We start from the raw sequence: 27671 nt of genomic DNA, 5'->3' as shown, positions 1-27671 counted from the left end.
AGAGAAAATTCCTGCTTCTCAAATTTGGCCTTTTAAATAGCTGAGGATATTCATTAGTTGCTAAAAGCAAAGTAAATCATTAAAATCTGAATATTCTGTAGTAAAAATAATTCATTTATGCTGTTGTGTATGTTGTGGTTTAAGCACTCCACTGAGCATCTCATTGTCAACTGCAACAATGTAAAACTGGACTGATGCAGCTCAAAGTAATTTCAGAGAAGTGCTTATCCTCCCATCCTCTTAGCCTATACAATCAGGCTCACTCCGCATCAGAGTCTCACCGCTGTGTACTGCGTAATACGGGCTTTGTTTGCTGGAAAATGTCATTCATATTGCACAACAAAAGCCAAGGTGAATGCTGTCAATGTTGTTGGAAAAATTCCAGGCATTTCATATTTCTGTTCGGTTCAAAAGGAAATGTTCTGCCTGATAAGGTACTGAGCCATGCTGCTTCCTTGCTGTGATAATTACTGCATGCGGAGAGACAACATCTAACAAAAAAGAACAATAGGTGAAGAAATACATAAAAATAAAAGTGATAAAACCCAGAGTCTAGAATCATCTGAATGCCCAACAGAAGAGACCCGGAACAAAAGCAATGAAATTAAGTTGACACCTTGAAATGTTATAGCCCATTTTGTGTGTGTGTGTGTGTGTGGGCGTGTGTGTGCGTGTTCGGGTGTGTGTGTGTGGGGGTGTGTGGGCGTGTGTGTGGGTGTGTGTGTGTGTGTGAAAAGGCAGCTAGGACGCCCTGTTCCTTTCCCCATCATGGTGCTGACTGGTGGCAGTGGAGTGGGGGCAGGATGTACTGGAGGGTCCTCAGAGTAATCAGCAGCAGCAGGCTGAGTGCCTCCTTACTTATTACAGAAAGGTCCAGAAGGGGAGTGAATTACAGCAGCTCTGCAACACCTCGGGATGGCCAGAGTGCTGAAAACTACATGACATCACCGCACCTCAACCTCAACTTTAAACACAAGAGGAAAGTCACGGAGAGAGAGAAACTACAATCAGCTGGAGTAAAGGCAATATGGAAGTAAACAAGAGACACATAACTGATGGCGGCTATTAGCTGATCGGGATGAGATTTAAGACAGGGCAGACCAGCCGGGACCCAGAGCGGTCTCTGCTGACCACACTCTCCATTTAATCTGGGCTGACAAGATGAGTACAGCAGGCGAGGAACCACGTTCCTCCATTGACAGATGGGAATAAATGGCAACATCCAAGCAACAAAGGGGGGGGCTTTATGTCAAGTCTTATAATGATTCCTTTCCTGCTCTGCTGGACAAACCTTGTGATCCAGCCAGGTAATGTAAAGATCTGACTGAGATACAATAAAAGAAACTGCTGTCAAACAGGAAACAAAGAGTAAAAATGATCAACTCTGACTCTCCTCTAAAAATGATTGTTTGAAATTCCCCCAATTCCCAGTAATACTCTGTAAGGCTCATATTTAAATTGTTGATATAAATAAAAGAGTAAAGGTTTGAGTCAAACCCTGAGAGCATTACGATTGTTCGATTTCACCCCAGCGTGTGCAGCGCTTGCTGAGAAAATTTAATTACGTCTGTTTAAATGAGATTTTCAAAAATAGCTCAAAGCCTAAAGAGTTATAATATATTTTTTATCAGCTTGGTTACTGTGAGTCCTAATGTAGTGCATGAAGGTTCAAAAGTAAAACACGATAATTAAATTTCAACATATGAAATGTAGTCATTTCCAAACGGCGATAAGTAACTTTTATATAGAAAAAATTTTATTTTTACGTTTGTTTCAACTGTCACTGTGTCATGATGACATAATATGGGCCAGTGCTTCTATTGCCTTCTGCAGAAATACACTGCTTGGCTTGATCAGATATAACCAATCAAAGGAGGAAGGTGCTGTCAATCACCCTGGTGTATGATGCTCAATGTGTGGTGGAGAAACAATGTATAGTTACAGGAAAACTGTTTATGTGGCCATGATAAATAGGCTGAGAATTCATGGCAGGCTGCATTGTGGAAAACTAGATGTAGCATAGCAGAGAGCAATGAGGAGGGTGTGGGCAGCATGTACCCTGTCTTAGTGCCTGATTGACAGCACTAAGACAGTCCTCCTGATTCTGACTGTCTTTTTCTGACCAAGCTGTGTATTTCTGCATATAGGAGTCAGAGGACTGAGAGAAGGCAGGGAAGCTTGATTTTTTCACAGATCATCCGCCTCATGCTACACTTACCTGACATACTTACACTTTTAACAAATATGTTAAAAAAAACAACCTATCTTTTTATAAAAGTTGCATACCCCAGTGTTAGTGTGTAAGCTCAGAATTACAGAGGAGGGGAAATATTTTATACCAGTGCGTGGAAATTACATGATGACTGCCTTGCTTCAAACAAGTACACGTTTTACAGAATCTGCTTGACCTACAATGACTTTCAGAGCAATGGTCCTATCTGGGAGTGAAATGGTTTTGAGACAAATATTTGAACTTGTGGTTTGGGACAAAACCAGGTGACCTTGACACCAAGCAGATCTTTGTTGGTCCTAAGAGATAGCTGCAGGCTTTCAAGGACACAACAAATGCAGCGTGCTTTAGACATACAGGCATATATAGGCAGTAGATTCATCACCCAGACACATCTACAGCTGACCTGCATAGAACAAGCTCCTACACCACTATTTGTTCCAGCTTACTACCATCCCACTGATAACAAAATGTATTATTTTCAGCTTTACGTACACAGGTTATGGATAGAGGATGTTGTGTTTTTGTTATTGACAGCTGCACCGAAATGTTTCCAAATCCAATTGTCGGCTAACAAGCTTCAGTGCAGCCAATCAACCTCAAACGTCATGTTCTAGACATGTGACGCATCACAGTAGTGGTGGGTGGATCCTGGCACCAGTACACAATTTGATTACCATTCATACTCTGGATGCAGGTTAGTTGATTTAAGATGACAAGAAGATCAATGAGGATGAATTAATGAGGGGTTAATTGAACATTTTTGCATAGTGATATGTTGCTAAGATAAATGTAACATTTTGGGGTTTTTTCACAAATAAGAAACCCAGGGTCTTACATAATTTGTATGCTCCACTCTTTGTTCTCCATGAGTTATTGTTTGCAGAGACTTTTAAAGAAGAAACATCTCCACTTGGATTAAAATGCAAATCAGTGTTCAAAACAGTCTACATCAAAACATGTTTATGACTGTCAAAAGATTTAAGAAACATCATCAGTTAACACGGCTGTGTCTCCTGAATCTTAACTTTCCTAATGATGAATTAAATTTACTGTGGTTAGTAAGTAGAAGGTGGTAGTTTGTGTATAAGTGGTCTACAGCTTGACAGTTTATAATCATGACTTTTATGTGTCAGAGCAATAAGACCCAAATTCATGAAAGGTTACATTTGTGTGTATTTGACTGCCTGGCATCGGATTGCACGCACTTACACTGTGTTCTTTCTGTATGAGGCAGACAGAGTAGGTCTTCCTATTAATAACAGGTTTCAAGGTTATGACAGGGTGCTTATATTGTATGCTCTTTACAAACATGACAACCAGCTATTTTCTGTCCTGACAGATGTGAAGTTGCACAATTGAAGTTTTGTGTGTCAACACCCTGTTGACAGGAACTTTTATTGCCAAGATTAACCTGTCTGTTCTTTTATCTTCCGTCCTGTTTTCAACAGATATTTCTTTGCTGCTGGTTCCAAATCCAAAGCATATGATTTAAACTGTTGTAGACATTTAAACTCATATTTAAGCCTTTAAATGGGATGTAAAGGATTCAGAACTATTGAGAAGTGTGGCACTTTAAGATGAAAAAATGTTTCTCTCATATCCATATGTGTAGATTTTTATCAGTTAAAGTAGAGCACAGTGATATCAACTAGGTAGTCATGTTCTAAAAATTAGGAGTTTGATTGGAAAGTCAAGGTATCGCACTAACTTGACACCGGGGTGGAACTGCTCCTACTCAGTCTAGAGGCAGAGAGAAGCTGACTGAACGCAACGTTAACACTTCTTTCATCTGCCTGCTTTGATGTTCTGAATCATGAGCGACTCTACAGGCGCAGCACTTTTAAAAAATATTATGTCAACTTTCCTGACAAACATGTCCCGATTCACAACATGAAACAGACAGAGAGCTTTTTCATCAGAAATCATGACAACTCTCCAAATCCATGCTGTGGATTACACTTATGTGTGAGTGCTACCATTGTGTTAGTGTGCTTAGACTTAAGACCTGTTGCCAGGAAACTGCATGGGCCTAATAAGTCAGTTAATTAATGATAATTCACACCAGCTTGCTGGAAAACCAATGGCTCAGAGGAACATAGCAGATAAATGGTGTTTCTTTCTGCAGCCAAAACTAGACCTGCAGGTCACGTTTCTCCCTGAAACGACTCTACAGGCGCAGCACTTTAGAGTGCTACTTCCTGTCACTACAGTTATGAAAGTAAAAGTCTTATTCTTACAGCATTTAGAAATGTCTCAGCAGACACCAAATGGCAAAGTTAATCATAATTTTGTTGGCAACAATTTCAGAAATGACATGCATGCTTACGGTCGCATTGCAGTTGCTATGTGAAACACACAAACAACAAAATGGATTTCATCAAAAATCTGAATAGTGTTTTCAAACCTGCAGTGAACCATAGCAATGCAAATCCATTGATAACATATTTTGACAACATATTTTTCTGCATTTTCTGCTTGTAAACGCTGTTCCACCATATTCATTAACAGGCGTTCCAAAGAGAATAATTACAAATGAATAGGAAAGACATGTGTGAATAAATAATGTATTACAGCAACAGTAACTGCAATAAAACATCCCAAACTTTAGCGAAAGTGTAAATTTGCAAATAATTACTTATTTGCGAATTAATACATTACCTTTATTACATTGAATAACTCACAACTAACATGTCATTGTCTCACATACAGAAATGCTTCTTCTCAGTAGAATGATTACACCACCTGAACTAAAGATGAAGTGCAAAACCTCCTTTATTATTCAGAGCAGAACAGAAAGGAATCGGAGTCAGGAACATTTTTCTGCAGCTGTGTTTTGGTGACATGTATAAATTCTCAACATCTCTGCTCTGCCTTGTCAGGGCTCTGAGCTCATCCTTTTCATTTGCCAGTGATCATTCATTTCCAGGGACAAATAATGGAAAGAATAGTCCCTTTGGCCTTGCATCTAGAAAATGTTTTCTTCATCTTCTCAGTATTTCAGACGTTACTTCATGCATTTCATTTGTGTTGTGAAGCTAAATCACATATCCTGACAAGAAATGTCATAGTGGCATGGGTGTGAGACAAAGACGACTTTGACAGTACCAACCTACACAAGCAGAAATCCAGAAAGTGCAATGCCAAAAGGATTTCATAAATACGCTATACTGCAAAAAGTATTCACACAGCTGTTGTATTTGATGCTTTCAGATGTAATATGTTCAACTCTACCAGGAAGACTGTTCACAAGGTTTAGAAGCCACAAGGTCTAATTGCTTCTACATTGTTATGATACCAGCAACAGTTAACTATTGAATATTTAGTCGCGAGGAAATTTCACAACTACACTGTTGTATGTGCTGGATTTTATACTATTCGCTACCACAGAAGTGATTGGAAGACCTGAACTCAATGTTTTGGATGGGTGAGCAAATACATCCTGGCAGCAATTTAATGTTTTTTTGTTATTTTTTTAAATAGTCAACTGGCATTTCTCACAAGGGTACAAAATGTAAGCTACCACACCATTTAAAAATACTTTTAACTGTTTTTTCTACCTGTAGCTTTTTGCATAAATAAGGTTCACCAGTGGGATTGCTTGGAACCAAGTGCTCTTCAACCAGGCTGTTTAATAGCACAACAGAAAGCAAAGCTTCATTAAACTTGCAATAAGATGAATCACAGCGGGATTTATTCTCTATCCAACAACCATCAGGAAACAAAGACATAGTTGACTAACAGATCGCCTAGGCAACCAGTCATGAAATGGCTTTCATGCCGCTGAATTTACTCCAACATGGGTCTTTGCCAATAACATAATAAGTCCCTGTACACCATTTTTTAAAATACACACAGAAGTTCACATACTCGAGAAGATTAGTGCAGAATTTGCTGACGGTTCATGTTGGAAACAGAGCAGAGAAAAGCTCCCACAGAAGTAATATCGACAATACTGTCTAAAGCTGCTTGTGCTCAAGCCCAATGTGTAGATTTGAGTATTTAAAGTGCTGCTCTGATAGAAGGTGCAACAATTTCTTCTTTCAAACAACCAGGATGGATTCGGAGTATAAATAAAGGAGAAAATCCTGCTTAAGGCGTTGAGGGAACAGACATAAAATTATCTGAGAACGAATAAGTCTGCACTGTAAAAGATATCTGCTGTAACATCTTCTTAAAGACAGCATACGAAGAAGTAGGGTGCATGTGAGCATTGTTAAACTGGAAGATAAAGTGCAATTTTGTGTGCATTTCAGCTACTGGCAGCTGCAGAAGCCTTTTGGACCGCTCTGTAACACTGGCATCAAATACTGAACAAAACCTGGCAACGCAGCAGGACTCTGAGCCAACAGGTAAAGCTGCAGCTGAGCAAGCCCTGTGCAGCCTCCAGCTTTTAGCACTGTCCATTGTTGCAGTCCTTCCTCGCCTATTCCTCACCCAAATCACAAAGACATAAGGAGCCACAGTAATTAGTGAGGCGTTTCTAAACATTCTGTGGTATTAGCTGGCTGATAGAAAGAGGAAGATATTTGTAGGATTATTGAGTGTGATATAATGCTCTCCAAGAAAAGACGCTGAACATCAAAGGTGTGGGGAAAATGTTTTTTTATCCTCAATGTAAAAAATTGGGATCTAGGAGGCAGATCCGTTGATATGCAAAACATACGGACAGAAACTGTGTGTTCATGTTTCTAAATGCGCAAGTGTGAGTGAGTGTTTGATGGAGGAGGAAGAGAACGGCCACGCTGAGCTCAGCAGTCACTGCTCTGTGTAGGAAGTAAAGATTACGCTTTCGCTCGCTGCGACTGTGATGAAATCCCACAATGCCAGTCCTCACACTGAGATCCTTAATGACGTCCCACGGTGACTGCAAACACACACGCACACAAACATGCTTATGCATAAGTTACGCATTTGCTGCCACCATTCTTACCAGCGCAGTTCATCATTATAGCACGAGGTGCAACATTAAGCTCTAAACTGTCTCATGAACCGCATTCACTCAGTCAACCCGCCAAGATTTGTCATTGTGCTGCTTCACATGGAGGTCCAACCCAGATAAAAACCGTAACTAGATTTGACAATGGTAACGGATAATCCAGGTATCCAGGTAAATTGCCTTCTTTTCTGCAGCACATTTGCTCACACTGTGAAATGAAATAAGGCAATAGGTCCCCTAAAATTAGAAACAGGATATCTCCAGAGATTACTAGTACAACACCAACATGAGCCTTTTATATTTGTATGGACTGGTTTTATTCTGGTAAAATATCTACACAGAGAAGCAGAGAGTTTCTAATTTCAGCTGATTAAGATGTTTTGTTTTTTTACTTTTGCACTAAAGCATTATTCGCACCAGACCGCTGATATTTAGGAAATTATTAGGCTCTCAGTAGTTTGCAGTTTTGATGTGTAATTTGGGGGAGATTTTTCTCCCCCAGTCACCAGATGGGGAGCTGGACACAACGACATTAACTGGATGCTGCCACCACCGTGGCCTGTGATTGTTGCTGCTAATGAGATAGATTTTTTTTTAGCACTTGACTGTGCAGCTCTGTTCAACAGCACTGTTTTATTTTTCTCAAACATACATACTGCACCACTCTGGAAAGGGTCTCCTGATGGCTGAACGACTCATAAAATATTTCATTTTCTGAACTGGTTTACAATTTGTTAATGGGAGTTGCGTGCATCTGACTCAGAATGAAAAAATGTTAGGCACATTGTAATTTATTTGTTCATTATATAGCTGTTTTATGAAAATAATTCCTTCTTTTTCATTGAGTGAAGCTTTTTTTTTAGCCACCTTGTTCAATCTGATCCAACAGGAAATGAGGAAATGTGCATCTCTCAGGTCGTGTGTGGAATCTTTCCCATTCTTTAAAGTCGACTTTGTATATCCTGTTCATCTCCAGTTTTCTAGGTCTAACTCTTTCAGCTCTCAAATTTCTCCTCCATGTTTCCGCTTTCCTTGTTTTCTGTCGGCTGCAAGGACCAAAAAAAAAAAAAAATTTAGAAAAGCGGTTTATGGTCAAAAGAAGCACATATCTGTTGATCAAGACCAAAGTAGATGGTTGCAATAATGTCAGGATTCGGTGAAATGTTCGATTAGGCTTGGTCTAACACTTTTTTTGCCGTGTAACTGCATACTTTTATCTTTAGATGGCAATTCTGGATAACATTTTGTTATTTAAGTGGCTTAAAAAAAACAACAAAAAAAAAACAACAACAAAAAAAGAACTTGGTATTTCAGGTCCCATTAGTTGCAGAACCCCTGAATGTTAGAATGCATCTGATTTCAGTGCCTAAAGATAACACAGAGTAAGACGAAGCGCAACAAGCTGACAGATCTTAAACATCCTCTGCACAGGACTTCAGCCAATTACATCCAAGCACTGAAGGAGAATGTTCACTGACCTTTGAACCCTGACCCCTGTGATTACACACTGTTCCCCTGTAACTATACCCACCCACACATGCACTAAGACAAAGAGGCATTGCTTTCCTTCATTCTAAAACACACACACATATACACAGATGGCCCTTGTGGCACAGACCTCCCCTCACCCCTGCACTCATGCCCTACTGCCTCTATAATTAATGGACCCGTCCTGCTCCATGCAGCTCTCTGGCAGAAAATAAAGGATATGTTGGTCAAAAATATTTACAGGACCCAAAATCAGAAATATGAGAAATACAGCAGGATTAATGTATCCTTTCCTCTCATTACCTGTGTGTCTAATAATCTATCTGCAATTGCTATCTCTAATCATTCTGAATGCAAACTCCTTTTTCTTGAGAATAAGCATGCCAGCCCAGTTAATACTTAAATATTGTTACTTCCGGTATAATTCCCATTGAACGATCTACTGGATCCCTATGAGAACTTGAGTCAGGATGTGGAAGCTTTGCGTTTGGTTTTTTAGTACTCACAGAGAAACCTGCCCAGAAGGGACACGAGTGCCGCACTCTGGGTGATGTAGTGAGCGCCAGAGCCGCGAAGCTGACAGCCAGGATGAGACTCCCCAGGACCATCTGAGAGACTCCCAGGGCCAGCATGATCCTCGTCCGTGTGCGGTATTCCCTCAGCCGGGACAGGCTGCGGGACAACGACGCCGGGCTAAGAGATCCCGGGCCGCTGATGCCGCTGCTGGCGCCTCGGGGCAGCGCGTTCACCGGCATTGTTTCCAAAAAAAAAAAAAAGCGAGAGAGGGGGGTCCTAAAACCGGGTAAGACGCACCGTAGGCGAGGTGAATAAAGGTAATAGCATCCAATAAGCGTGGAAGCGTCGTGTGGCAGACTGGCCTGAGCTGGTGGACGGCGTGGTCAGAGCTTACTGTGGATGTTCTCCATCACTTAAAGATGCTCGGTGTCGCTCCAATTAGAGATGCGCAGCGGCTGACAGGGGGGGAAAGGTGGACTGGATGAGGCACCAGAGGTTCAGCATCACACAGGCAGGAACTATGGATATTTATTTAAGTCGATCATTTAAAAAAAAACAACAACAACAACAAAAAAGCAACCGAAGCCTTCTTTGACTGCTCTGGCAAAGAACCCATTCCATAAAAGTCAAAAAAGAAAATCCGAAAACGCATTATGCTGCTATCACCCAGCCATGCACCATTGTCATGCTCTCTTTAACTTACGAGCGAGGGGAGAAGACGCGTGATAAATTCATAACATAAACTCAGAGTCCTCGGCCGTTCATTTAAAAAAGACAACAAAAAACCAAAAAAAAAAAAAAAAAAAGACAGACAGACAGCCGTCTGAAAACAGGCTGCTTTTGTTTTTCAGTAAGTGCAGGTCTGAAGGAGCCGCGGTGTTCACAGACGACAGCGAAGTCAGCAGCAGCCAGGACAGAAGGTGATCACTGCGTGTTGGATACGAGCCACTGTGCGCGTCTGCATGGCGGCGAGCTGTTCTGCGCTGCGCGGACTGTTTTACTACGACAGGGAAGGAGGGGACAGACAGCATCCAGAGGGGAAGAAAAAAAAACACTGACTGGTGGTACCGGAGGGGATGTGGTGGAGGGTGAAGGGATAGAAATATTAAGAAATTAAGATAAAAAAAATTCTAATTATTTTATATATATATATAAAATAATTAGAATTTTTTATTATAGAATTAGAATTTAAAATTATATATATATATATATATATATATATATATATATATATATATATATATATATATATATATTAACGCGGATTTTGTCGAGAAACTGGTCCTTTAGATTAACCCCAATCAGTTCAAACCATGAAGCAAATTTAAGCTTTTCACCCAAAGCTGTTCTGCATCAAACCTATACAGTCAATTACATTAAATACAGCCCCTTTCAGGGAATACTTGCTCAGTTGGAAGTATGGGGGGATAAAGTTGGCGCTCCATGCCATTAAGACACTGGAAAGCTTTGTCAAACATACAGATTAAAAATAGTGGGAACAATCAGCTGTTTCATGCCAAGACAGGAGTCAACAAATGAACTATTTGCTCCAAGAGAGTTGATAGAGATCAACAGAGGAAGTCAAAAAGAGCTAGCTAAAAATATAGATAGAATGTCGAGAGAGGATGTGTGGTAAATGATAAAATGTTGTGAGGATCGTGCAGGACATGCATTGTGCGTGCTGTGGTGTCGTCTGAGTAAAACAAGTTTGAAGTAATGGCTGGACCACAGCCTTACAGCATCATCCTCTGACCAGTCACTGTCAATTGCTTGATGGAAAAGTATAAGGGTGTATTTTCTGGAATGTATGCTGTGTGTGCTAGCTGTAATGCAGACAAAAAGTGTGTGAGTTTGAATGAAAGGGGTTGTGAAATATCTGTAAAAACCCTGTCTGGATACCTGCCAGGTTTCTCACTGCAAGACTCTGCATCATCATCCTGCTGCAGGACTCTGGTCTAATATTTCTTCTCTGACTCTGTTGTTGTGACAACTAATATTTCTTTTAAATGAGTGAAAAGCAATAGAGAGAGCAACTTCGGATATAAAAGTGGATTGAGTTTATTGTTATTATTTAATAACCAACAGAAGATTTAACATAAGCAGAGATTAGTGGCACTACTTCACATTTACTCAAGTAAAAAGTAGGTTTCAGAGAATGTATTCAAGTGATTAAAAGTAATTATCAAAAAACTACTCAAGTACAGAATAACTGATAATAAAATCTGATTTTATATTTTAAATGAGGAAATAAATTTACGTGCAATTTCTGACTAAAGTAATACTTAAAATACTACAAATAAATGTGAAATAACACATTCAGGGAGAAGAAACACTTTTTCAAATCAGGTTTGGTCCATTTTAAACTTTACATAACATTAATACTTACAGTGCAATATGTGCATATTAGAACAGGGCAAATGAATTTTCAGTGGCAATATTTACTGCAGTGGTTTCAAACTGCATTCCTTTAGAGCTCGGCTAATGAGTTCATATTGGAGCCAGGTGTGCAGAAGTGAAGAGACATCAAAACGTTGCAGGACTCTGGACCTTGAGGAACGCAGTTCAAGACCCCTGGTTTACTGCATCTAATTGACCTCTAAATGGCACAACAGGATCAGCAGATGGAAAATGACATGAGAACAACAAAGCCTGTGTACTAACAAGAAGTCTCACTTTAACATAAACTGCAAGGGTGTGTCATATTTTTGGTTAAAAAAAAGAAAAAAACATTTTTGTTCTTTCTTTCTTGAAGTTACTTCCAGGTTATCCAGAAATCTTGCTCTAGTTAGAGTACGAATAGTTATCATTACTCATATATATATACTCAAAAAGGTAACTCAAGTGAATGTAAGAGTAAAGGTTACTACCCATCTCTGAATAAAGGTTAAAAAAAAACTAAAAAAAACATTAGTATTCTTGTTAGCCTAATGTGATATAGGATACTGGTATCAATTAACTAGTCATCATCAATTAGCTAATCCACATTCAATTTACTCAATTTGTTTGGGAAAAAAATGTGCAAAGTCTGTCGCCGTTTCCTGGCTCAGGTTTAGCCTGGTAAGAATCAGCCCCTTGTTCGGGGGCTGATAAACCCGGTTATTGATGATTGTGGACTATGTTGAGGGTTGAAATTTTACCCAAGTGCTAACGTTTTCCCCTGACATTATGCGGCAGTTACACACTAAGAAACTTACCTAAAATTGCCAGCACTGTAACAGCCACCCTCCTACTGCAAAGAGAGAAGTGCCGAAATGAACGAGGCATTTGGAAGCGAGACCAACACGAGGCCTGAACAGCTTCATTCACTTCCTCCGCTGCCATTGCTAAACCACTAAAACGCCGTGGAAAAATCGAAGTTATCGTTCACGACTTCTCATTCTGTTCGCTGATTGGCTCCGTAAAAAGTCACTCGGAGACAATCAAAGTCAATGGAAGAAGCCCAGACTGTGCTGAAAGCGCGATTATTATTATTATAAATTTTTTTTTCGAACGGACGAAGAAGCAGACGAAGGAAATGTCCAGGCTAGCTCAGGATTACTGCCATGATTCTGACACCCACCCGCGTCCTGCACCATCGATGACCCGCAGGTGTGAAATCTAAGTTGGCATATGTTGTACGGCTCGGGAAAAAAACAACAAAAAAACACGTCCTGGCATGCTCAGATTAAATAGCTATTAGGGACAGAAGGCATAACGAAATATTTTTAATTAGATATACATTTTTTGTTGTTTTAGTGCAATCTATTACTCAGGTAAATGGAGTTTGGGGTTTTCATAGTCACTTTTAAATTGAATTACTGAAATAAAATAACTTTTGAGATGTCCTAATTCAACTTGAGATGCACCAGTAGATCATGTATTCTTTGATCATTAACAGATTATTGTTATATTATGAATCACAGCTCTTGCCCATTTCTAATAAGAAATTAGTGGTAGTTTCCTCAGTATGTTATAGATCATAGAACTTTGTGTCTGTAAAATGATCTAAATTTATATATCTTTAATCTTCCAATATCTTGTAATCTAACCCATTGCTGAAACACCTCATTATCCATAACCTTGTGCATCAAATTTATTTATAGGTTTCCTGCACCACCTAGCCATAAACTGAGGTAGTGCAGAACTGAGAATAGTAAAAAATAAATGGCTAAGCTTAATTAACCTGTTCATATATGTTGCAAAAGTGAGCGTTAAGGTGAAGACTTTATTTTACAATAATAGATCAGACATTTAGCTTAAGACCTGTTCTTTTATTCACATTGTATTAGTTCTATTAAAAGCATGGAATCCCAATAAACCAAATGAAATAACGGGAATAAATTTGCATTGCAGTAATATCAAAATAGAACAAGGTCACTCACATGTCTTTAAAAAATGTCAATGTAGGGATATAAAAACACCTTCCATGGACTTTATTTTAAAAATGATTTTATTTATTAATACAGTGATAAAAGTGTGTCGAAGAGGAGAAGAAAAAAAAAAAAGTCAGCCACACGTGAAGAGCTAATATTTAGTTAAAGCTGTGTTATACTAAAAATAAAACTGTATTGGTGTGCCGTACATATTATATTGTCTATTAGTACAAAAATACATTTAAGGGCACACAATATAGCATCCAGTATCACAAATCAGTGAGGGGGGACACCATCAGAGCACATTTTAATGTCTTTTAGTTCAAGTACTTATGAGATCCTCCAATCAGTAAAAAGTACTTTTTCCGTGTCCACAACATTGTGTCAATATATTGGTAGAAAAAGGTTCAATGTATTATTGTTGGTTACAGTTCAAAGGCTTAAGGGTATAGCCAGAATAAAAAGAAAACTTGTTCACTTTCTTCTGCTTTTTAATATGTTTTCTCTAAGTTTTATACAAAAAAAGAAAGACATACAAAAAGTTCATTTACAAAGAAAAGAAACAAGGCAATACGCTAGCTTTATTTACAGCCACTTCTTATCTGTCCTTTTCAGTAATGCATAGCAGATAAAAGAAGAGCTTACCTTTGTTATCTTTTGCCAACTGTTATTGTGTGCTAAACCCAAGTTTATTTATACAGTGGGTTCACAAAAGAATGGCAAAAACAACTGACATTATACCATAATTTATCATAAGTTATGTTTTCTCTTTATGAAAAGTGAATAATCTGCAGATAAGGCATCACTGCTTATTTGTGTGTATGAGTGCAAGAGTGACCAGGAAGGAAGAGGAAAGAAATGTCAGGTAGGAACTGAGGACAGTTACAAAACCTGAGTAAAGGACATGCATAGATCTCCCTCAGGCTGGAAGGAGAAGACCAAGTGCTCAGGGAGGTGGGGGCAAAAGGCAGGAAGCTACAGGATATAACAGGAAAAGGAAGAACAAAGGAAGGAGTGAAGGTGTCTTTAAGTGTGCTGCTTCGGTTTATCATCGTTTCCTTCAATGGATTCCTACAAACGTCCCTACATATCTCAAACTTTCAATAAAGTTACCTCAACCTGTCTAAGTCTTCATATTCTGTCCCCTGAACTGAAATCTAAATTTGGAAATAAACTCCAAAATTTCCAACAACTCCTTTTGATACTTCTACACATACTATATGCATATATAGCATAGATATACTGACAATTTTCTGAAGCATGTACGCTGCTTTGAAAGCCATCCATCCAGATACATGAATAAACTCCACTTTATATTTAGTGTTGATATTTTAGAGATGCATCAGAGGGTTTTACTTCACATCCAAACTTCAAACTGAGGACAGATTTTCAGTCTTGCCTTCATCTGGGTGCAGTAAACAGAACTGACCGGCTCTCCTTCATACTCCGCTGTGTGCTGTGTTTGTACGCTCGGACTGCAGCGGTAGTGCGTGTGCAGTGTGTGTGTCTTCTAATTCGAGTCCGTTGCCTTCACTTTTCCCACATTCAGCATTCCATTCGTCCCTTCTTAAAAGTGGTCAATGAGCACAGAAACGCAGTTGGCTCCCACTAGGTAGTTGGGGTCTCCGGGGAGAGACTTGTTCTGCCAGCTTTTAGGGTCACCTGCAGAGAAAATAAATGGGATGCGTCGGTGAGTGGCAATAACTGCTGTTTGCATTAATCTCCGGCTCCTGTGCATAGTCAGAAACGTTTACATAAAAAACAAATTGGTGTAAATTACTTTATAAACAACACTGAATGCAAAATGTGATCATATCCGTTGCAAGTCACATAACTGTGGACATTTGTGGCCTACTTCCAAGTGTAGTGCCACCAGAGGCCAGTAAAAGCTGTTCAGGATTTTTTTATTGAAGGTCTCCGACCTCTTGTTGACTGTGAATTAAAATCTAGTCACTGTGAAGACTATAAACATGGAGGTCTGTGCTAAAAGGAAGGTTCCAATCAATGATGTAGGGATGCAGAACCAGGCCAGTGCAGAAAAGCCTCAGTATGTGACACAATACCGTGAAGCTTACCTGGAGCTTAAATCAACTTGATCTTATTACTCTGAATATATTTATATGCCCTTTGAGGGACGGTAAACTTTAAGATATGTGAACTTAGGTTCTGCATTTACACAAATGGGTCGGTTCTGATTCAACTTGACATGTTAGAAATATAAAGACTAAATTACATTTTTAAACAAGTACACAGGCAACCAGTCCATGGGTTAAGTACATTTTCCTCTAAATACTTAGGCTGGAGCTCTTCCACTAGTTGTCACGTCACTTGAATCTAAAGACTTACCTAAATTTGAGCAGTATATTTACATTAAAAGTCCAATAGCGCATTAAGACTGCCTTTATCTGTTCTGAACACATGTACGATGGATCAGACAGATCAGAGCCGCCTGCTCAGCAAGTTGCCTCCAGCTTTGTTAGATTTCTTTTTTGGTTCAACCACACAACGCTCAGCACCACTGCCCAAGAACAGACATTTCTAGTCAGTCTTTAATTTAATTTCTCATTCTTAACACCTTGAATATCACTCTCATAACTAACTGTGAGAGGGTAGTATGCAAAAACAACCAGCATTATAAGTTTAGATTTTCTCAACGTCATTAATTTTATATACCGTAAATGTGTCAGGTGAAAATCTAGGTTTCCATTAACATAAAAACATCTGACTGGTAAAAAAAAAACCCCAAAAACTGCACAATTACCGAAGCTCTATGACTCAATTTAATATTGTGATGTTTAATTAAAGCAGCATAAAACAGAAATATGTTTTCGTATCTCATGCTACATGAGCTCCCTCTTGTGGTAGGTTTTACATAACCAAATTAGACATTGGAATTGGAGCTAAAAATGTCTTCATGATTCAGCATTGTCAAAGAGATGTAGATGCTGCCAACTTGCACATTGTTGTTTACGCATCCTTTTTGGGTCAGAAATTCATGCGTTGCCATGGGATGCAGAGGGACCTCCTGCACTATTGTGGGCTAGTACGGCTGACTTTACTGTTTAACAGGAACTGTGAAAAATTCTTTTTGATTTGCATATGCAATTTGTGGAACCTTAAAGCTACTTTTATATATATGGTAGTAGGATATCTAAACATCTTTTGAAGAGGTACATAGTTTAGAAAGGCACAGAACTACTAACCTACAACAATGTGAAAGAGAAAAACATGTTAAACATCACATAGTGGGATAATGATGAGCATGAGATACAAACAGCATATAGAAATAACTTCTAAGAACTTTACACAAATACTTCAGACGTCAAGGTGCTTGTAAGGTGCACTCACAGACCTTAAAATGAAACACTGCATAGTGTGTTTGGTCAACTTACTGTGACTCTCAAACCCAAACTGCCCATTAATGAGGCACTTATGGAGCTAAACTGTATCACACTGGTTCAGACTTAAGTATGAAGTAACCACAGTGAGACCACTGTGGGCAGGAGAAGTAGAGATGAAAGGAGGCTGCCAGACTTGAATAAAAGAGTAAAAGGAGAAAGCAAAGAAGCAAAGTGAGAAGAAAAACCTCAGAAGGGGATAGAAGTAGTCCCGAGAGTGGTCTTGCTTCACAATAAGGGGATTACAATGCAGCCTCAATGATACTCCCCCAATTCTGCAGGACGACAAAGTGAACTGACATTCCTATCAGAGCCCTATGTCTCATCTCTAAAATGAGGCTAATTAACAGCTAATCCTGACCACTGCCTAAGTCACTGCTGGTTTTGAAGATAGTTTGTGGGAAGGACAAGGTTATGAAAAGAGGAAGGACTTTCTGATTTTGTTCTTGTGCTTTTGCTCTTTAGTGCGAGTAGACATTCAATTATTTCATAAAGGCTTAAACTGTAATTTTGCTTTGGAATAACAGAGATGAACATGCAGTAAAATATATATCAGAATAATTTTAGAAGGGGAATCAGTGCAATTTCTGGGGTGTATTGGACAATGAACGATTAAAATAAGAAAACAGACGTGTTTAGTAAGTTTTGGACGAATGTCAAGGCAGACAAGGCAAACAATTATGCGACACTGCTTGTGGCTGATTGGAAAGTTGATCTAAAAAAACTTTCAAATAAGGCACTTTGATCTTTGACTGTGGAAATGGATAACACAACCAAAAGGACAGAAGCATCATACTATAAAACCTTTTTAAATTTGTGCGTTTTTAAATTTGTCAGCATCTATTTTTTAAAATAGTTCTTATTATTTACATAATTAGGCCCAGGTACACCTTACAATATTAACACCAACCTTTTTGCTGGTGTTGTTCATTCGCTTCAACGTAGGTGAGCTAACGTGTCAATAAATGGTTACATTACTTTAAAATTTTCTTTACAATGTTGCCAATCAGTGGCCAAAAAATACATAATTTTGTTGTCTGCCTTGTGCACTTCCATGTTCAAGGACCTAAAATTAGATTTGTGGTGCTACATTTTTACACTGTCTTGTCTCAGACATGCGAGATTTTTTTTCCACCCATTTTTGATTGCAACGTATTGTGAAGCTAGTCACAGGATTCGAATGCAACCAATAAGGTTTAATTTGAATTTTCCAGTTGACTCCTGGGCGAAATTAAACAGATCAGAGGAGAAACATTTTCCAGTATAAATATGTGGATATTTTTCCATCTATACAGCAGGCAGAAAGAAAAAAGAACCATAAGTGAGCCATGTCAAACTCGATGAAAGAAACTGGGGACCCAGTGCAGCCAGTTAATCTGGAGGGCAATATTAATATTGCAGGAATGGTCTTTAAGTAGAATTTCCACACATTGTTTTGGTCTTAATCTCGATTCCCTCAAGGTGTTGGTATGCTCTGGTCTTTGGTTAGGTGGTCTTGACCAGGAGTCTAACAAAAACAAATTTAAATACACATTTGTTTTATTGCACCAAACACCCAAGATCATGAATTGATCTTCACGACTGAGACTCTGTTTACGTCTCAATCAGGCGTTTATCAACCACAATGCTAGATTTTTTTGATTTTTTAAATTCCATCACTGAATTTTCATATCCCTTGGACCAAATATGTTAATGAAATGATAATATTTTAATCATGAACACTCAGATATATGAATGCTAAACATCTGTTTTAAAAATCTACTTGGATCCAAACCTTTTCCCCTGCAGTCGAGATAAATTTGGTTTGCTTTTTTTGACACTTCCTGATCCAATTTTACAACTTAAGCTTACACGAAGGGGAGACAACAAAAACTGGCTACAAAAGTATATTTTCTGCTGTCTAAAAGTCAGAGTCAAAAATAACTCTTTGGAAGACAGGAGCTCTAAATTTAGAGACGAGCACCTAGGCATGAAAGCAAGATGTCTTTGTTTATCTTTGGAATTTATGTGGAATGACAGGTTTTACTGGTTATGACGATGTCCCAGATTCCAGCAGATCTGCAGCAGATCCAGAGCTGTTTGTTCTTCAGGTCAGGATTTGGGTGGCTATGTGAAAAAAATCCTACTGAGCCGAGAAGCATGCGTTACAGTCCCGTCTGACGAAACTTAATATCTTGCAGCCAAGCATCCAGTGCATGCAAGTTAGGTAAAATGAGATAAAGTTAATATGCTGGAAAAGAAACCAGGAGAGAAATAGTGCATTGGTACTTTAAAGCAATAAAGCTTGGAACGGAAACCAGTGATACAGCAAATGAAATTGTGTGGGTGAGTTTATCAGCATAAATGATGAAAATGAAATAAACCCAAAGAAATCATTTGTGAAAAAGGCAGATTTTTTTTCCCTTAGATTGATTCTTCTTGATTAAACATTTGGAGTCTCTTAAATGTTTGATTTTGGATTAAATAAATGAAGAACCAAGGCCAGGGAAAAATGCTGATTTAACAAGTGACCGAAAATGCTGAATTTGTCACACAGCCAGCCCAAACGACCCCGGGAGAGCAGAGAGAGCAAAGCATACCCGACGAGGAGTCGGAGGATTTTAGAGCAAAAGACCAACCATCAGGGGTCATTGACGCACAGTGAGGTAAGCGCAGCTCCACAGGCTTCAAGAACTTGAGGCCATGAGGTCCACACATCACCAGAGGGCTGAGCAAAGTCTCTCCTGTAAACACAAAACACAGTATTGTTGTGCACTCAGTTAAACAGTAAACTGTCAAGTTTGAATAATATTTTATCATAAATTAGTTTTTCATTTGAATAATTTGTACTAGATTTTATGTAAGAAATGTGTTGTATATGAAAACAAAACATCTAAGTAGTCCAGATTAGACGAAGGCAATTAAATTTATTTTAGGTCCGCTTTACTTTAATCTTATTTTGAGATCACAAACCATAAAAATAATTCAACATTATAGGATTTTGTTCCATCTAAACACAAAGTAGGCATAGTTGAGTGTTCTGCCTGTGAACTATAAACCTAATTCAAAGATTGAGAATTAAATGCGCTCGATTACTAAACTAGGATGAGAAAATATATAAAATTCTAAATTTTTCTGCAAGCTTTCCAATCCTATCACTTTACTAAGCAGATTAAATGAGATACACTGTTCTTAGGAGAGACAATCTGACGCTCTACATGAAACGTTTAGTGCTCATTACTGAGCATCCAGCCGCCGGTTGGTAGCTGGATTTATTTAGCATCAAACTGTAGCTGTTATGTCAAACCGGACTTCTGCCTTAAACCCGCCTCAGAGACTCTTGACTTTAGTAACTTTTATATTTTACTCCATTAGCCAAAAAAAATCACACAACCTGCTGCTTGATGTCATGACAGTCAGGAGCAGAAGTTACAACTGTAATTAAATTGAAGTGACAGGAACACCATCCCAGATCTGCAGTCACGATTACACCTACAGTCTGTCTCAGCAGATATAGCGATGAGAAGAAACAACTGATGATTCCCACTGGAGTCACAACCGGCTTCTGACTGCACTCTAGATTCATGCATTTGATATCTCAGACTTTCTCCATCTGTTCCAGGAAATATGATCACGAGGTAATGCATACAAATACATACTATCAAGAAACAACAAGCACTGTGGAGTAGGCAAAAGCTCAGTCCCTAAAGTGTAACTCCAGACCAAACAATGTAAAATAACTTTCTACGATCCGGTCATTGTCTACTGTAGTTAAATATTATAACCTATCAGAGAGCCAGACGGGGATCAAACCATAAATAATACAAATATGTTGTAATAAAAGATGTTAGGAGGATAATATATCAATAAATAGATGTACAAATCAGATATTAGGATTTTTAAAGCTGCAGTATGGAAGTTTAATAAACAACAATGTTCTTTAAAAATGTATTAAAACTGCCACTATGTTCTGACCAGTGACGTGCGGTGAGGCTCATTGCTGGTGAGGCACTGACTTAATCATAATCAGATATACAAATATATCCCCCCTGCAGGTTATTGTTTACATAAGGAAATTTCAAGCATGCGGGCAACGCTGGAGGGCAAAAAGACTATTCTTTAACATTTCATCCATAGCCGCGCTGCCGCCGAGAATAATTCCGTTAACGCAATCAAACTTCTGAGATGTAGATATTATTAATTTCATGCTGTGCTCTACAGCAAAGGGAAAAACCGTTAAAGTACAACTCGAAATCACTTATTTCGCACTCTGTAAATCACTGAAATATTTCCCACACAAAGAGCAGAACATTCAGTCTGTTGCAGTGGTATGGTTTTAGGCTTAATGTTTATTTTGCGATTATTAATAAGTGATTGCTGTGGTAAGAGGAGAAAACTATAAATATATCACTGCACTTGACTTTACTGTATGGCTAGCTCGCTGTTACTGTCTCTTACTCTGCAGTTGTGGAGTCACAATGTCTGGGTTTCATGAGCGCCCCCTGCCATGAGGCAAGAAAACTGCCTGCCTCACTTCCAATCTGTTCTCTGCCGTTTCTGATCGCTCCTCAGCACACGAAACACAGTTGGTGACAAAAAACACTGTAGATAATATACATAAGCTAAATTAAGATCAATGTAATTTTCATAGGTGGCAGAGCGTTGTTGTTAGCAGGTGCTGAAAGTAACTAAAAAATTACTTTTAATGTAACGTAGTTACTTTTCCAATGAAGTAATCAGTAATCTAACTAAGTTACTTTTTAAAGGAGTAATCAGTAATCCAATTAAAGTTACTTTTTCAAAGTAACTATGCAATCACTGCATGTTTGTTTACATGTAGGAAATGCATGCAAAAAGAGAAAATACCAGAACATGGCTGTCCTTCCTATCATTTTCTAGATCTAAATACGGAACACTGGGAAAAAAAAATAATACGCAGTCTGTTTTTAACAAATATTTTTCTAGCAATTTCTAAACAAATAAAATTAGATGCAACAATATAATCACCGACGGATGAGACAAACATCTGTGCACATCTTGTCACAATGGCGAAGTGAAACACAACACTTAAGACAACAAGGAGAAGTGTCTCTACGTCCTCCTCCTCCTCAGTGAGTTACCTTTCTCCTTGTCGAGCGGCGGCAGGATGCTGTTGTCTCGGCAGACCTTGAAGTAGATCTCCTGCTCCACTCCGTCGGGGATGGCGCCCTGCGGGATAATTATGCTGACACCTGTTTCGATGGAGCTCAAGACGCCGCCGTTACTGTTGAAGATGCCGCGAGCGGTGGCGACCACAGTGTGACCCTCGTCTTCATCCTCGTCGTCTTCGAGGGCGCTCGGGCTGGGAGACAGACACATTCACCGTGACTCTCTCTCTCTCTAGAAAATGGCTTTGGTTTCATTTGGACTCAGAGTGGTTCTGTTACCTCACAGGGATGGCCTTGGGAACGGCGTTGACGTTATTCTGCTGGTGTTTGGGGCGGTTATCCACAGTGCGTGTGAAGGTGTCCAAGCCGCTGTCATGGTCCGCGTTCTGAGGCTGTGGGGGGATCTGAGGCTTCACTGCAGTGGAGGTTGGACCCTGAGCCACATAAGTCATTTAAGTCAGAAACACTAATATTGAAACTTGATTTTCATTTACTAATGAGTTATAGTCTAGTTGAAACAAGAAAATTTACACTAGTATAAACAAACAAGTGCAATTTCCTCCATTCTAATGAGTTAATATGTCAGTATAACAGACCCCATATCAACTCAACACAAAAAATTTTGGTAATAAAGAAAAATAGCGTCTTAAGCAGCAGAACAATTAACTTAATATATTCTTCTAAGCTCTAAATTTAGAAGTGAACCAATTTATATCAGATTTATTTCCTAAAACAGATTTACCTTTGGTGCAATCTCAGGTTTATCGTTGGACAGAAGATTGTGGTTGAATTTTGGACTGTCGAACATCCGTGCGAAAGGTTTGGCTGAGGTGGTGAAGGGCTTGGGAACAAAGCGGTTAAAGCTAGACGGCGCCCCGGTCGTCTTTGGAGGCTGCTCGCTTGTGCCGTTAACTGGAGACTTTTCGGGGAAACTCTTCTGAGGCAGGAAGTTGCTCTGGACAGTGTTTTCTCGGGCTGGAGGCTTGACTGTGGGAGAGCCGTGCAAAGTCAGTAAAGAAAGAAAAAAAGATCCAGGCTTTGAGATCTATGTATGTATGCAAGTTTCTGCCTTTTGTGAGAAAGTTAGAGATGCATTAACCTTCAGCTGACGGTTTAGGCAGTGTAGCTGGTGGCAGAGAGGGGGTAACCTGAGGAACCGGTTCATACTTTTTCTCCAGTGGACTCGGTTTGTCTACGGACTCAGTCCTGTAATATGACAAAGTAGAAAAGTTTAGCTTTAAAGGAGAAATACCGTGTCAGTGAATGAGGAAGAAGCAGGGGCCTCACCACTACGTCATGCAATGGGAAAATGAACTTTGGAACAAGGTTTAGTTGGCATGCACAGTGTGTGTTTTGAGACACTTCTCATTTATTTATATTCTATGTGTGGGGAATTAAGTGTTTCATCTTTTTCTACATCTAACTGATCTAAGCCAATCAGGTTAGAAAACAAAACTGAATATAGAGACAACAGAGTAAAAGAACTCATTTCTAATCTGTTGCAAAGGATGTTGATCAGTAAGGCAGCGTTAATGCGTGCGGGTTAAATCTGGTGTTATCTTTTGTAGTAAACATAAAGCCACTCCACAAACACCATGTCCAAAGCGCACGGAAATATCAGCGGGACTGAGGATCACCTGGGGAAGCTGTGAGTTGTTTGTGCTTGTGGCTGGGATTTGCTAGGGCCGGTCTGAAGTCTGTCAAAGTAGGACAGCTGCTTCCTGTAGTAATCCTCGTCCTCATCAGGATCGTAATGGTTAGAGCGGACAATGTCATCGACTGCCTTGGACTGCAGTCTCTGGGGCTCTGGAGCTCTGGAGTTGGTTCAACATTAGGGTTGGGCGAGATGGACTTATAATTTTATCCCCGCATCTCATGATATTTGCAGTTATAATGATAACAGTGGCGACAAAAAATATATACAGTATATAACATTTTTTGCAGTCCTGTCACAGCAATTACAGCTCCACAAATACGGCTCTTAAAATATATTCAAACTTTTAAACGGGCTGCTTTGGGACACCGGATACATAAAGCAGAGTGGTTTTTATTACTAAGCTGTACATAGCAACTACATTTAATCATATTTCCAAATTTACTGATGCTCCCATAAAACAGTGGAGATGACAGCAAAAACAACAATTAGACAGGTTTTTGGGTTTTTCATTAATGGCTCATTGCAATCTGCTGGGTTTCCTCAGAAATGTTTTAAACTATTTTAAATTATTAAATGAGCTTTCCATACTGTTTGATATAATCAATTAGAATGTACAGTATGTATGATTGAATTGATTTATTTTTCCAATTGTGAAGTGGCACTATATAAATAAACTGAATCAAATTATCATTGTGACGATAACTCCAAATTCTTATGATAAAATCATTTTTACAATGATCTTAAAACGATACAATAAATGCCCATCCATTGTTCCACCATGAAGAAGTTTAATGTAAGGCACAAGGTTAAACACTCCAGGAGTAGGGGATATGTTAAAGGGAACATGAAAGCTGCAATATTAGAGATTTTTAATTCTATGCATGTTAAATTATCTACAAACTTACCTAAAGTTCTTCTCTTGATCCAGGTTGCTCAGAGAATTTGCTTTAGGGATCACACCACCTGCTTTCAGGGGTAAATCAGCTGCCTAAAGAATTAAAACAAACATCGTCTCAGTTGGACAACAAGTCCAGATGTTTTCTCAGAATCATAAGTTAAAAGTCATTGAACAAGTTCAGACACTTTAAAGAAACTCCTTACCCTGTTTCCAGTGGATTCCCCTACATCTCTGGCACGGTCCACAGACACAGACCGTTTGTTCTCAAACATCTTGACCCTGGTGAGGACCGACTGGGGTCGCATGGCAGGGTCTTCCTCCTGCGGCTCGTCTCTGGAAGGTGCGAGTTTAGCAACTTCCACAGGGGAAGGCGAGTCTGTCTCGGCTTTAGGAGGAGGCGTAAGGCTGGCTACAGAGTTTGCTGGAGTCGGGTCGTAGTGCTGAGGTTTGTAGCCTTTCGGCTGCAAGCTGGGTCCTTGGTTATAGGTGGGTCGTTGAGGGGCGAGTTCTGGGGATCGGCTGGCTGAGGGATACCCCAGGTGGGAATCCTGGTTGTAGCCGAGGTCAGATCCTTGAGGAGGCGGCGGGAGGTCGTCGTAATGAACCGGGCCCGGACCTGTAGGTTTGCCGTAGCGAGGTCGCACATCGAATCCCTGCTGTGGTGGGGGTTCGTCATAGCGTAGAGGTGGGGTGTACTGCGCATCGGAGCCATCACTGTAACGCAGCCGGAGATCGTAACCCTGGGAGTTGGAAGCAGAGGGCGGCTGGCCATAGGGATTCCACTGCTGCTGGTCGTACTGAGGCACGCTGTTCTCATAGAGCGGGATGTGGTCGTTGCTTCTGTACTGCGACTCCGGGTAAGACCCGGCCCCGCTGCTGACGTCATAGCGATTCGGCGGGTGGTCGTAATCCCGGTACGACTGCTGGTCGGGGTGGTACGGCTGCGGAGGGTTGTAATTGACAGCCTTCATGCTGTTAGTGATTCTCCCTGTGTTTTCCATGCCGTAGGGATCCTTCTGAAACATCTACCAAACAGATACAAAAAGAAAACGTTTGAGAACCCGCATACACGGGCTTGACCAATGTTAGGCAGTATGTAAAACAAAAACAACAAAAAAACACAACAACAGTTGAAGGATGAACAAGTGAAAGTCCTTGAAATTACAGAAGAAACAGGAAGGGAAAAGACCTGAAATAGAGACACTGAAAGGGAGGTGTTACTAGTCAGAATACATTTTAGACCATATGGAAATTGCAGTAGAGCAGAAGGTTGCAAAAACATCACAAAGTAAGGCTGTAACACCAACTTATTGAAAATAATTTAAGAAAGACCACCACATATTTTAAAAAACTTCAAAAAAACAATGGGATCAACTTTTCTTTCTAAACAAAAGTGACACAAAGTCTCTGCTGTTAACGTATTCCCAGACACAGAGAACAAATGTTTGGTAACTAAGCATGTTTTGGTCGTTTAATCTTAATACATGCAGGAACACATGTGGAGAAATGTCAAAAAAGAAAAATTGCCCACTGTCTTGATGCAGTTTAAAAGTAAAATATCCACATTAACATGTATACATACAAGCACATACTTGGATAAACTGAATCGAATAAATCAATAAAAAAAAGACAAATTTTTTATTTTGATTAAATAGCCATAAACTGTCGATCCAGATCGGATAAAGCAGCTGAAAACATACTTGCTGGAAAGTGTATGGCTACTTTTACAAGGAAATAATAATTTAGTCTGCATTGATAAACACAGCAAAAAGATCGAGTTAACACAGAATAAGGCGAACATGTTGCAGCCATGCAAAGAGGATAAGCAACAGTGAGAGCTGCAGTTTCCACTGCCTGTCAACATGTAGGCAAATTAACACAGCCACCAGCTCCCAGGCCCACTGTTGTTTACCGGCTTCCACTCTTGCACACTCACACGCACACGCATCTTTTGTCTCTTCTGGGCAGCACTTTGATCAGCTGACATGCAGGGCAGAAAAGACAGAGCGATAGAAAGAAGCAGGAGACGGGCAGACAGGCAGCAGCAACACAGGAGGTCAGACCGGGCCGAGTAGAGCCGAGCCAGGTTCGCCAAGCGTCCAGCGGCGGTCAGGTGGATACCTTTGGTTCTGGACCAGCCAGTCCGGACTGTAGAGGCTCTGGGGTGACGCTCTGAGGTGCTAGCTCAGGGGTGGGCCTCCTAAGCGAGCCAGCCTCTTGGCTGGGGCTCGGCTTGCTGTAAGGAGCTGCAGGAACCTCATCAAGGCTCAGAGCCCCTACAGTTTTTACAGTAACGTCGACAGCAGGGGGCACTGCCTCAGCCAGGGGCTCAGGCTGCCTGGAGATGCTAGGCGTGGCCTCTGCTTTCTGTGAAGTGGTTCAGAAATGTTTAATAACACGCGCTGACACACTACGGTGCAGTTTCAACAAATGCTACTAGCGTCTCAGCACCCTCTACAATCCTCTGCTCCACATCTAAAAGGTTAGGAATTAGTAGCAGGACAACGTTTCATCGTTGAAGGATACTAACTCGATTTTAATTCTGTGGTTACAAGACATATTTAAATATATATATAATATATAATAAATATGTGTATAATAAGTAAATATTTTCCCCTTTTCGTGATCATCAACACATCATTTAGATGACAAAAATGTTCTATTTTAGATATACACCTGCCAACTGAATATTATTTAATACATTTCACAAGTACAGTGAAGTAACACTGGTATTTCTGTCATGCACATAATACTTTCTGGTGTCATAGATAGAACAAAGTGCACATTGGTGATTACTGGTACACACACTTTTTAAAATGAAGACATAATTTTTCTGTCCCGGTGACATGAGCAACAGTCAGACAGCTGAGACAGCCCATGGTGATACAACAATTCACAACAACAGAACTGGAAGTTCTTATTTGCAAAAGGAAATAAAAAAAATCCACACTAACAAACATCAAAGACGCGAATAGGGAAAATAAATAGTGTAATAAATATATATATATATATATATATATATATATATGTATATGGTATTTCTGTATATAATCACAATATATATCTG

The 27671-nt window shown here is 39.6% G+C and overlaps 2 protein-coding genes across 11 annotated transcripts in view; both read right to left on the bottom strand.

Moving 5' to 3' along the window:
- Positions 1–10147, bottom strand: part of fam189a1 (family with sequence similarity 189 member A1) — a 91475-nt gene extending 81328 nt beyond the window's left edge. The window contains exon 1 of the mRNA XM_032560877.1: positions 9164–10147. Within this exon, the coding sequence (XP_032416768.1) occupies positions 9164–9412 (249 nt within the window). The 5' untranslated portion in view covers positions 9413–10147. The remainder of the gene's footprint in view (positions 1–9163) is intronic.
- Positions 10148–13581: 3434 nt separating this feature from the next.
- Positions 13582–27671, bottom strand: part of tjp1a (tight junction protein 1a) — a 99197-nt gene continuing 85107 nt past the window's right edge. For 4 of the 10 annotated variants that reach the window (XM_032559750.1, XM_032559751.1, XM_032559755.1 and 1 more), the window contains 10 exons: positions 26726–26971; positions 24808–25629; positions 24612–24694; positions 23687–23863; positions 23149–23255; positions 22792–23036; positions 22329–22483; positions 22023–22243; positions 19503–19646; positions 13582–15187 (listed from right to left, as the gene is read on the bottom strand). In XM_032559750.1, the coding sequence (XP_032415641.1) occupies positions 15093–15187; positions 19503–19646; positions 22023–22243; positions 22329–22483; positions 22792–23036; positions 23149–23255; positions 23687–23863; positions 24612–24694; positions 24808–25629; positions 26726–26971 (2295 nt within the window). In that variant the 3' untranslated portion in view covers positions 13582–15092. The remainder of the gene's footprint in view (positions 15188–19502; positions 19647–22022; positions 22244–22328; positions 22484–22791; positions 23037–23148; positions 23256–23686; positions 23864–24611; positions 24695–24807; positions 25630–26725; positions 26972–27671) is intronic. The other 6 variants (XM_032559752.1, XM_032559759.1, XM_032559753.1 and 3 more) reach the window with 4 other exon arrangements.

Source organism: Xiphophorus hellerii, chromosome 4 (genome assembly GCF_003331165.1).
Source record: "Xiphophorus hellerii strain 12219 chromosome 4, Xiphophorus_hellerii-4.1, whole genome shotgun sequence".
In the NCBI taxonomy this organism is placed as follows: domain Eukaryota; kingdom Metazoa; phylum Chordata; class Actinopteri; order Cyprinodontiformes; family Poeciliidae; genus Xiphophorus; species Xiphophorus hellerii.
Note: the sequence above shows the minus strand (reverse complement) of the source record. Positions and strands in the feature narration are given on the sequence as shown.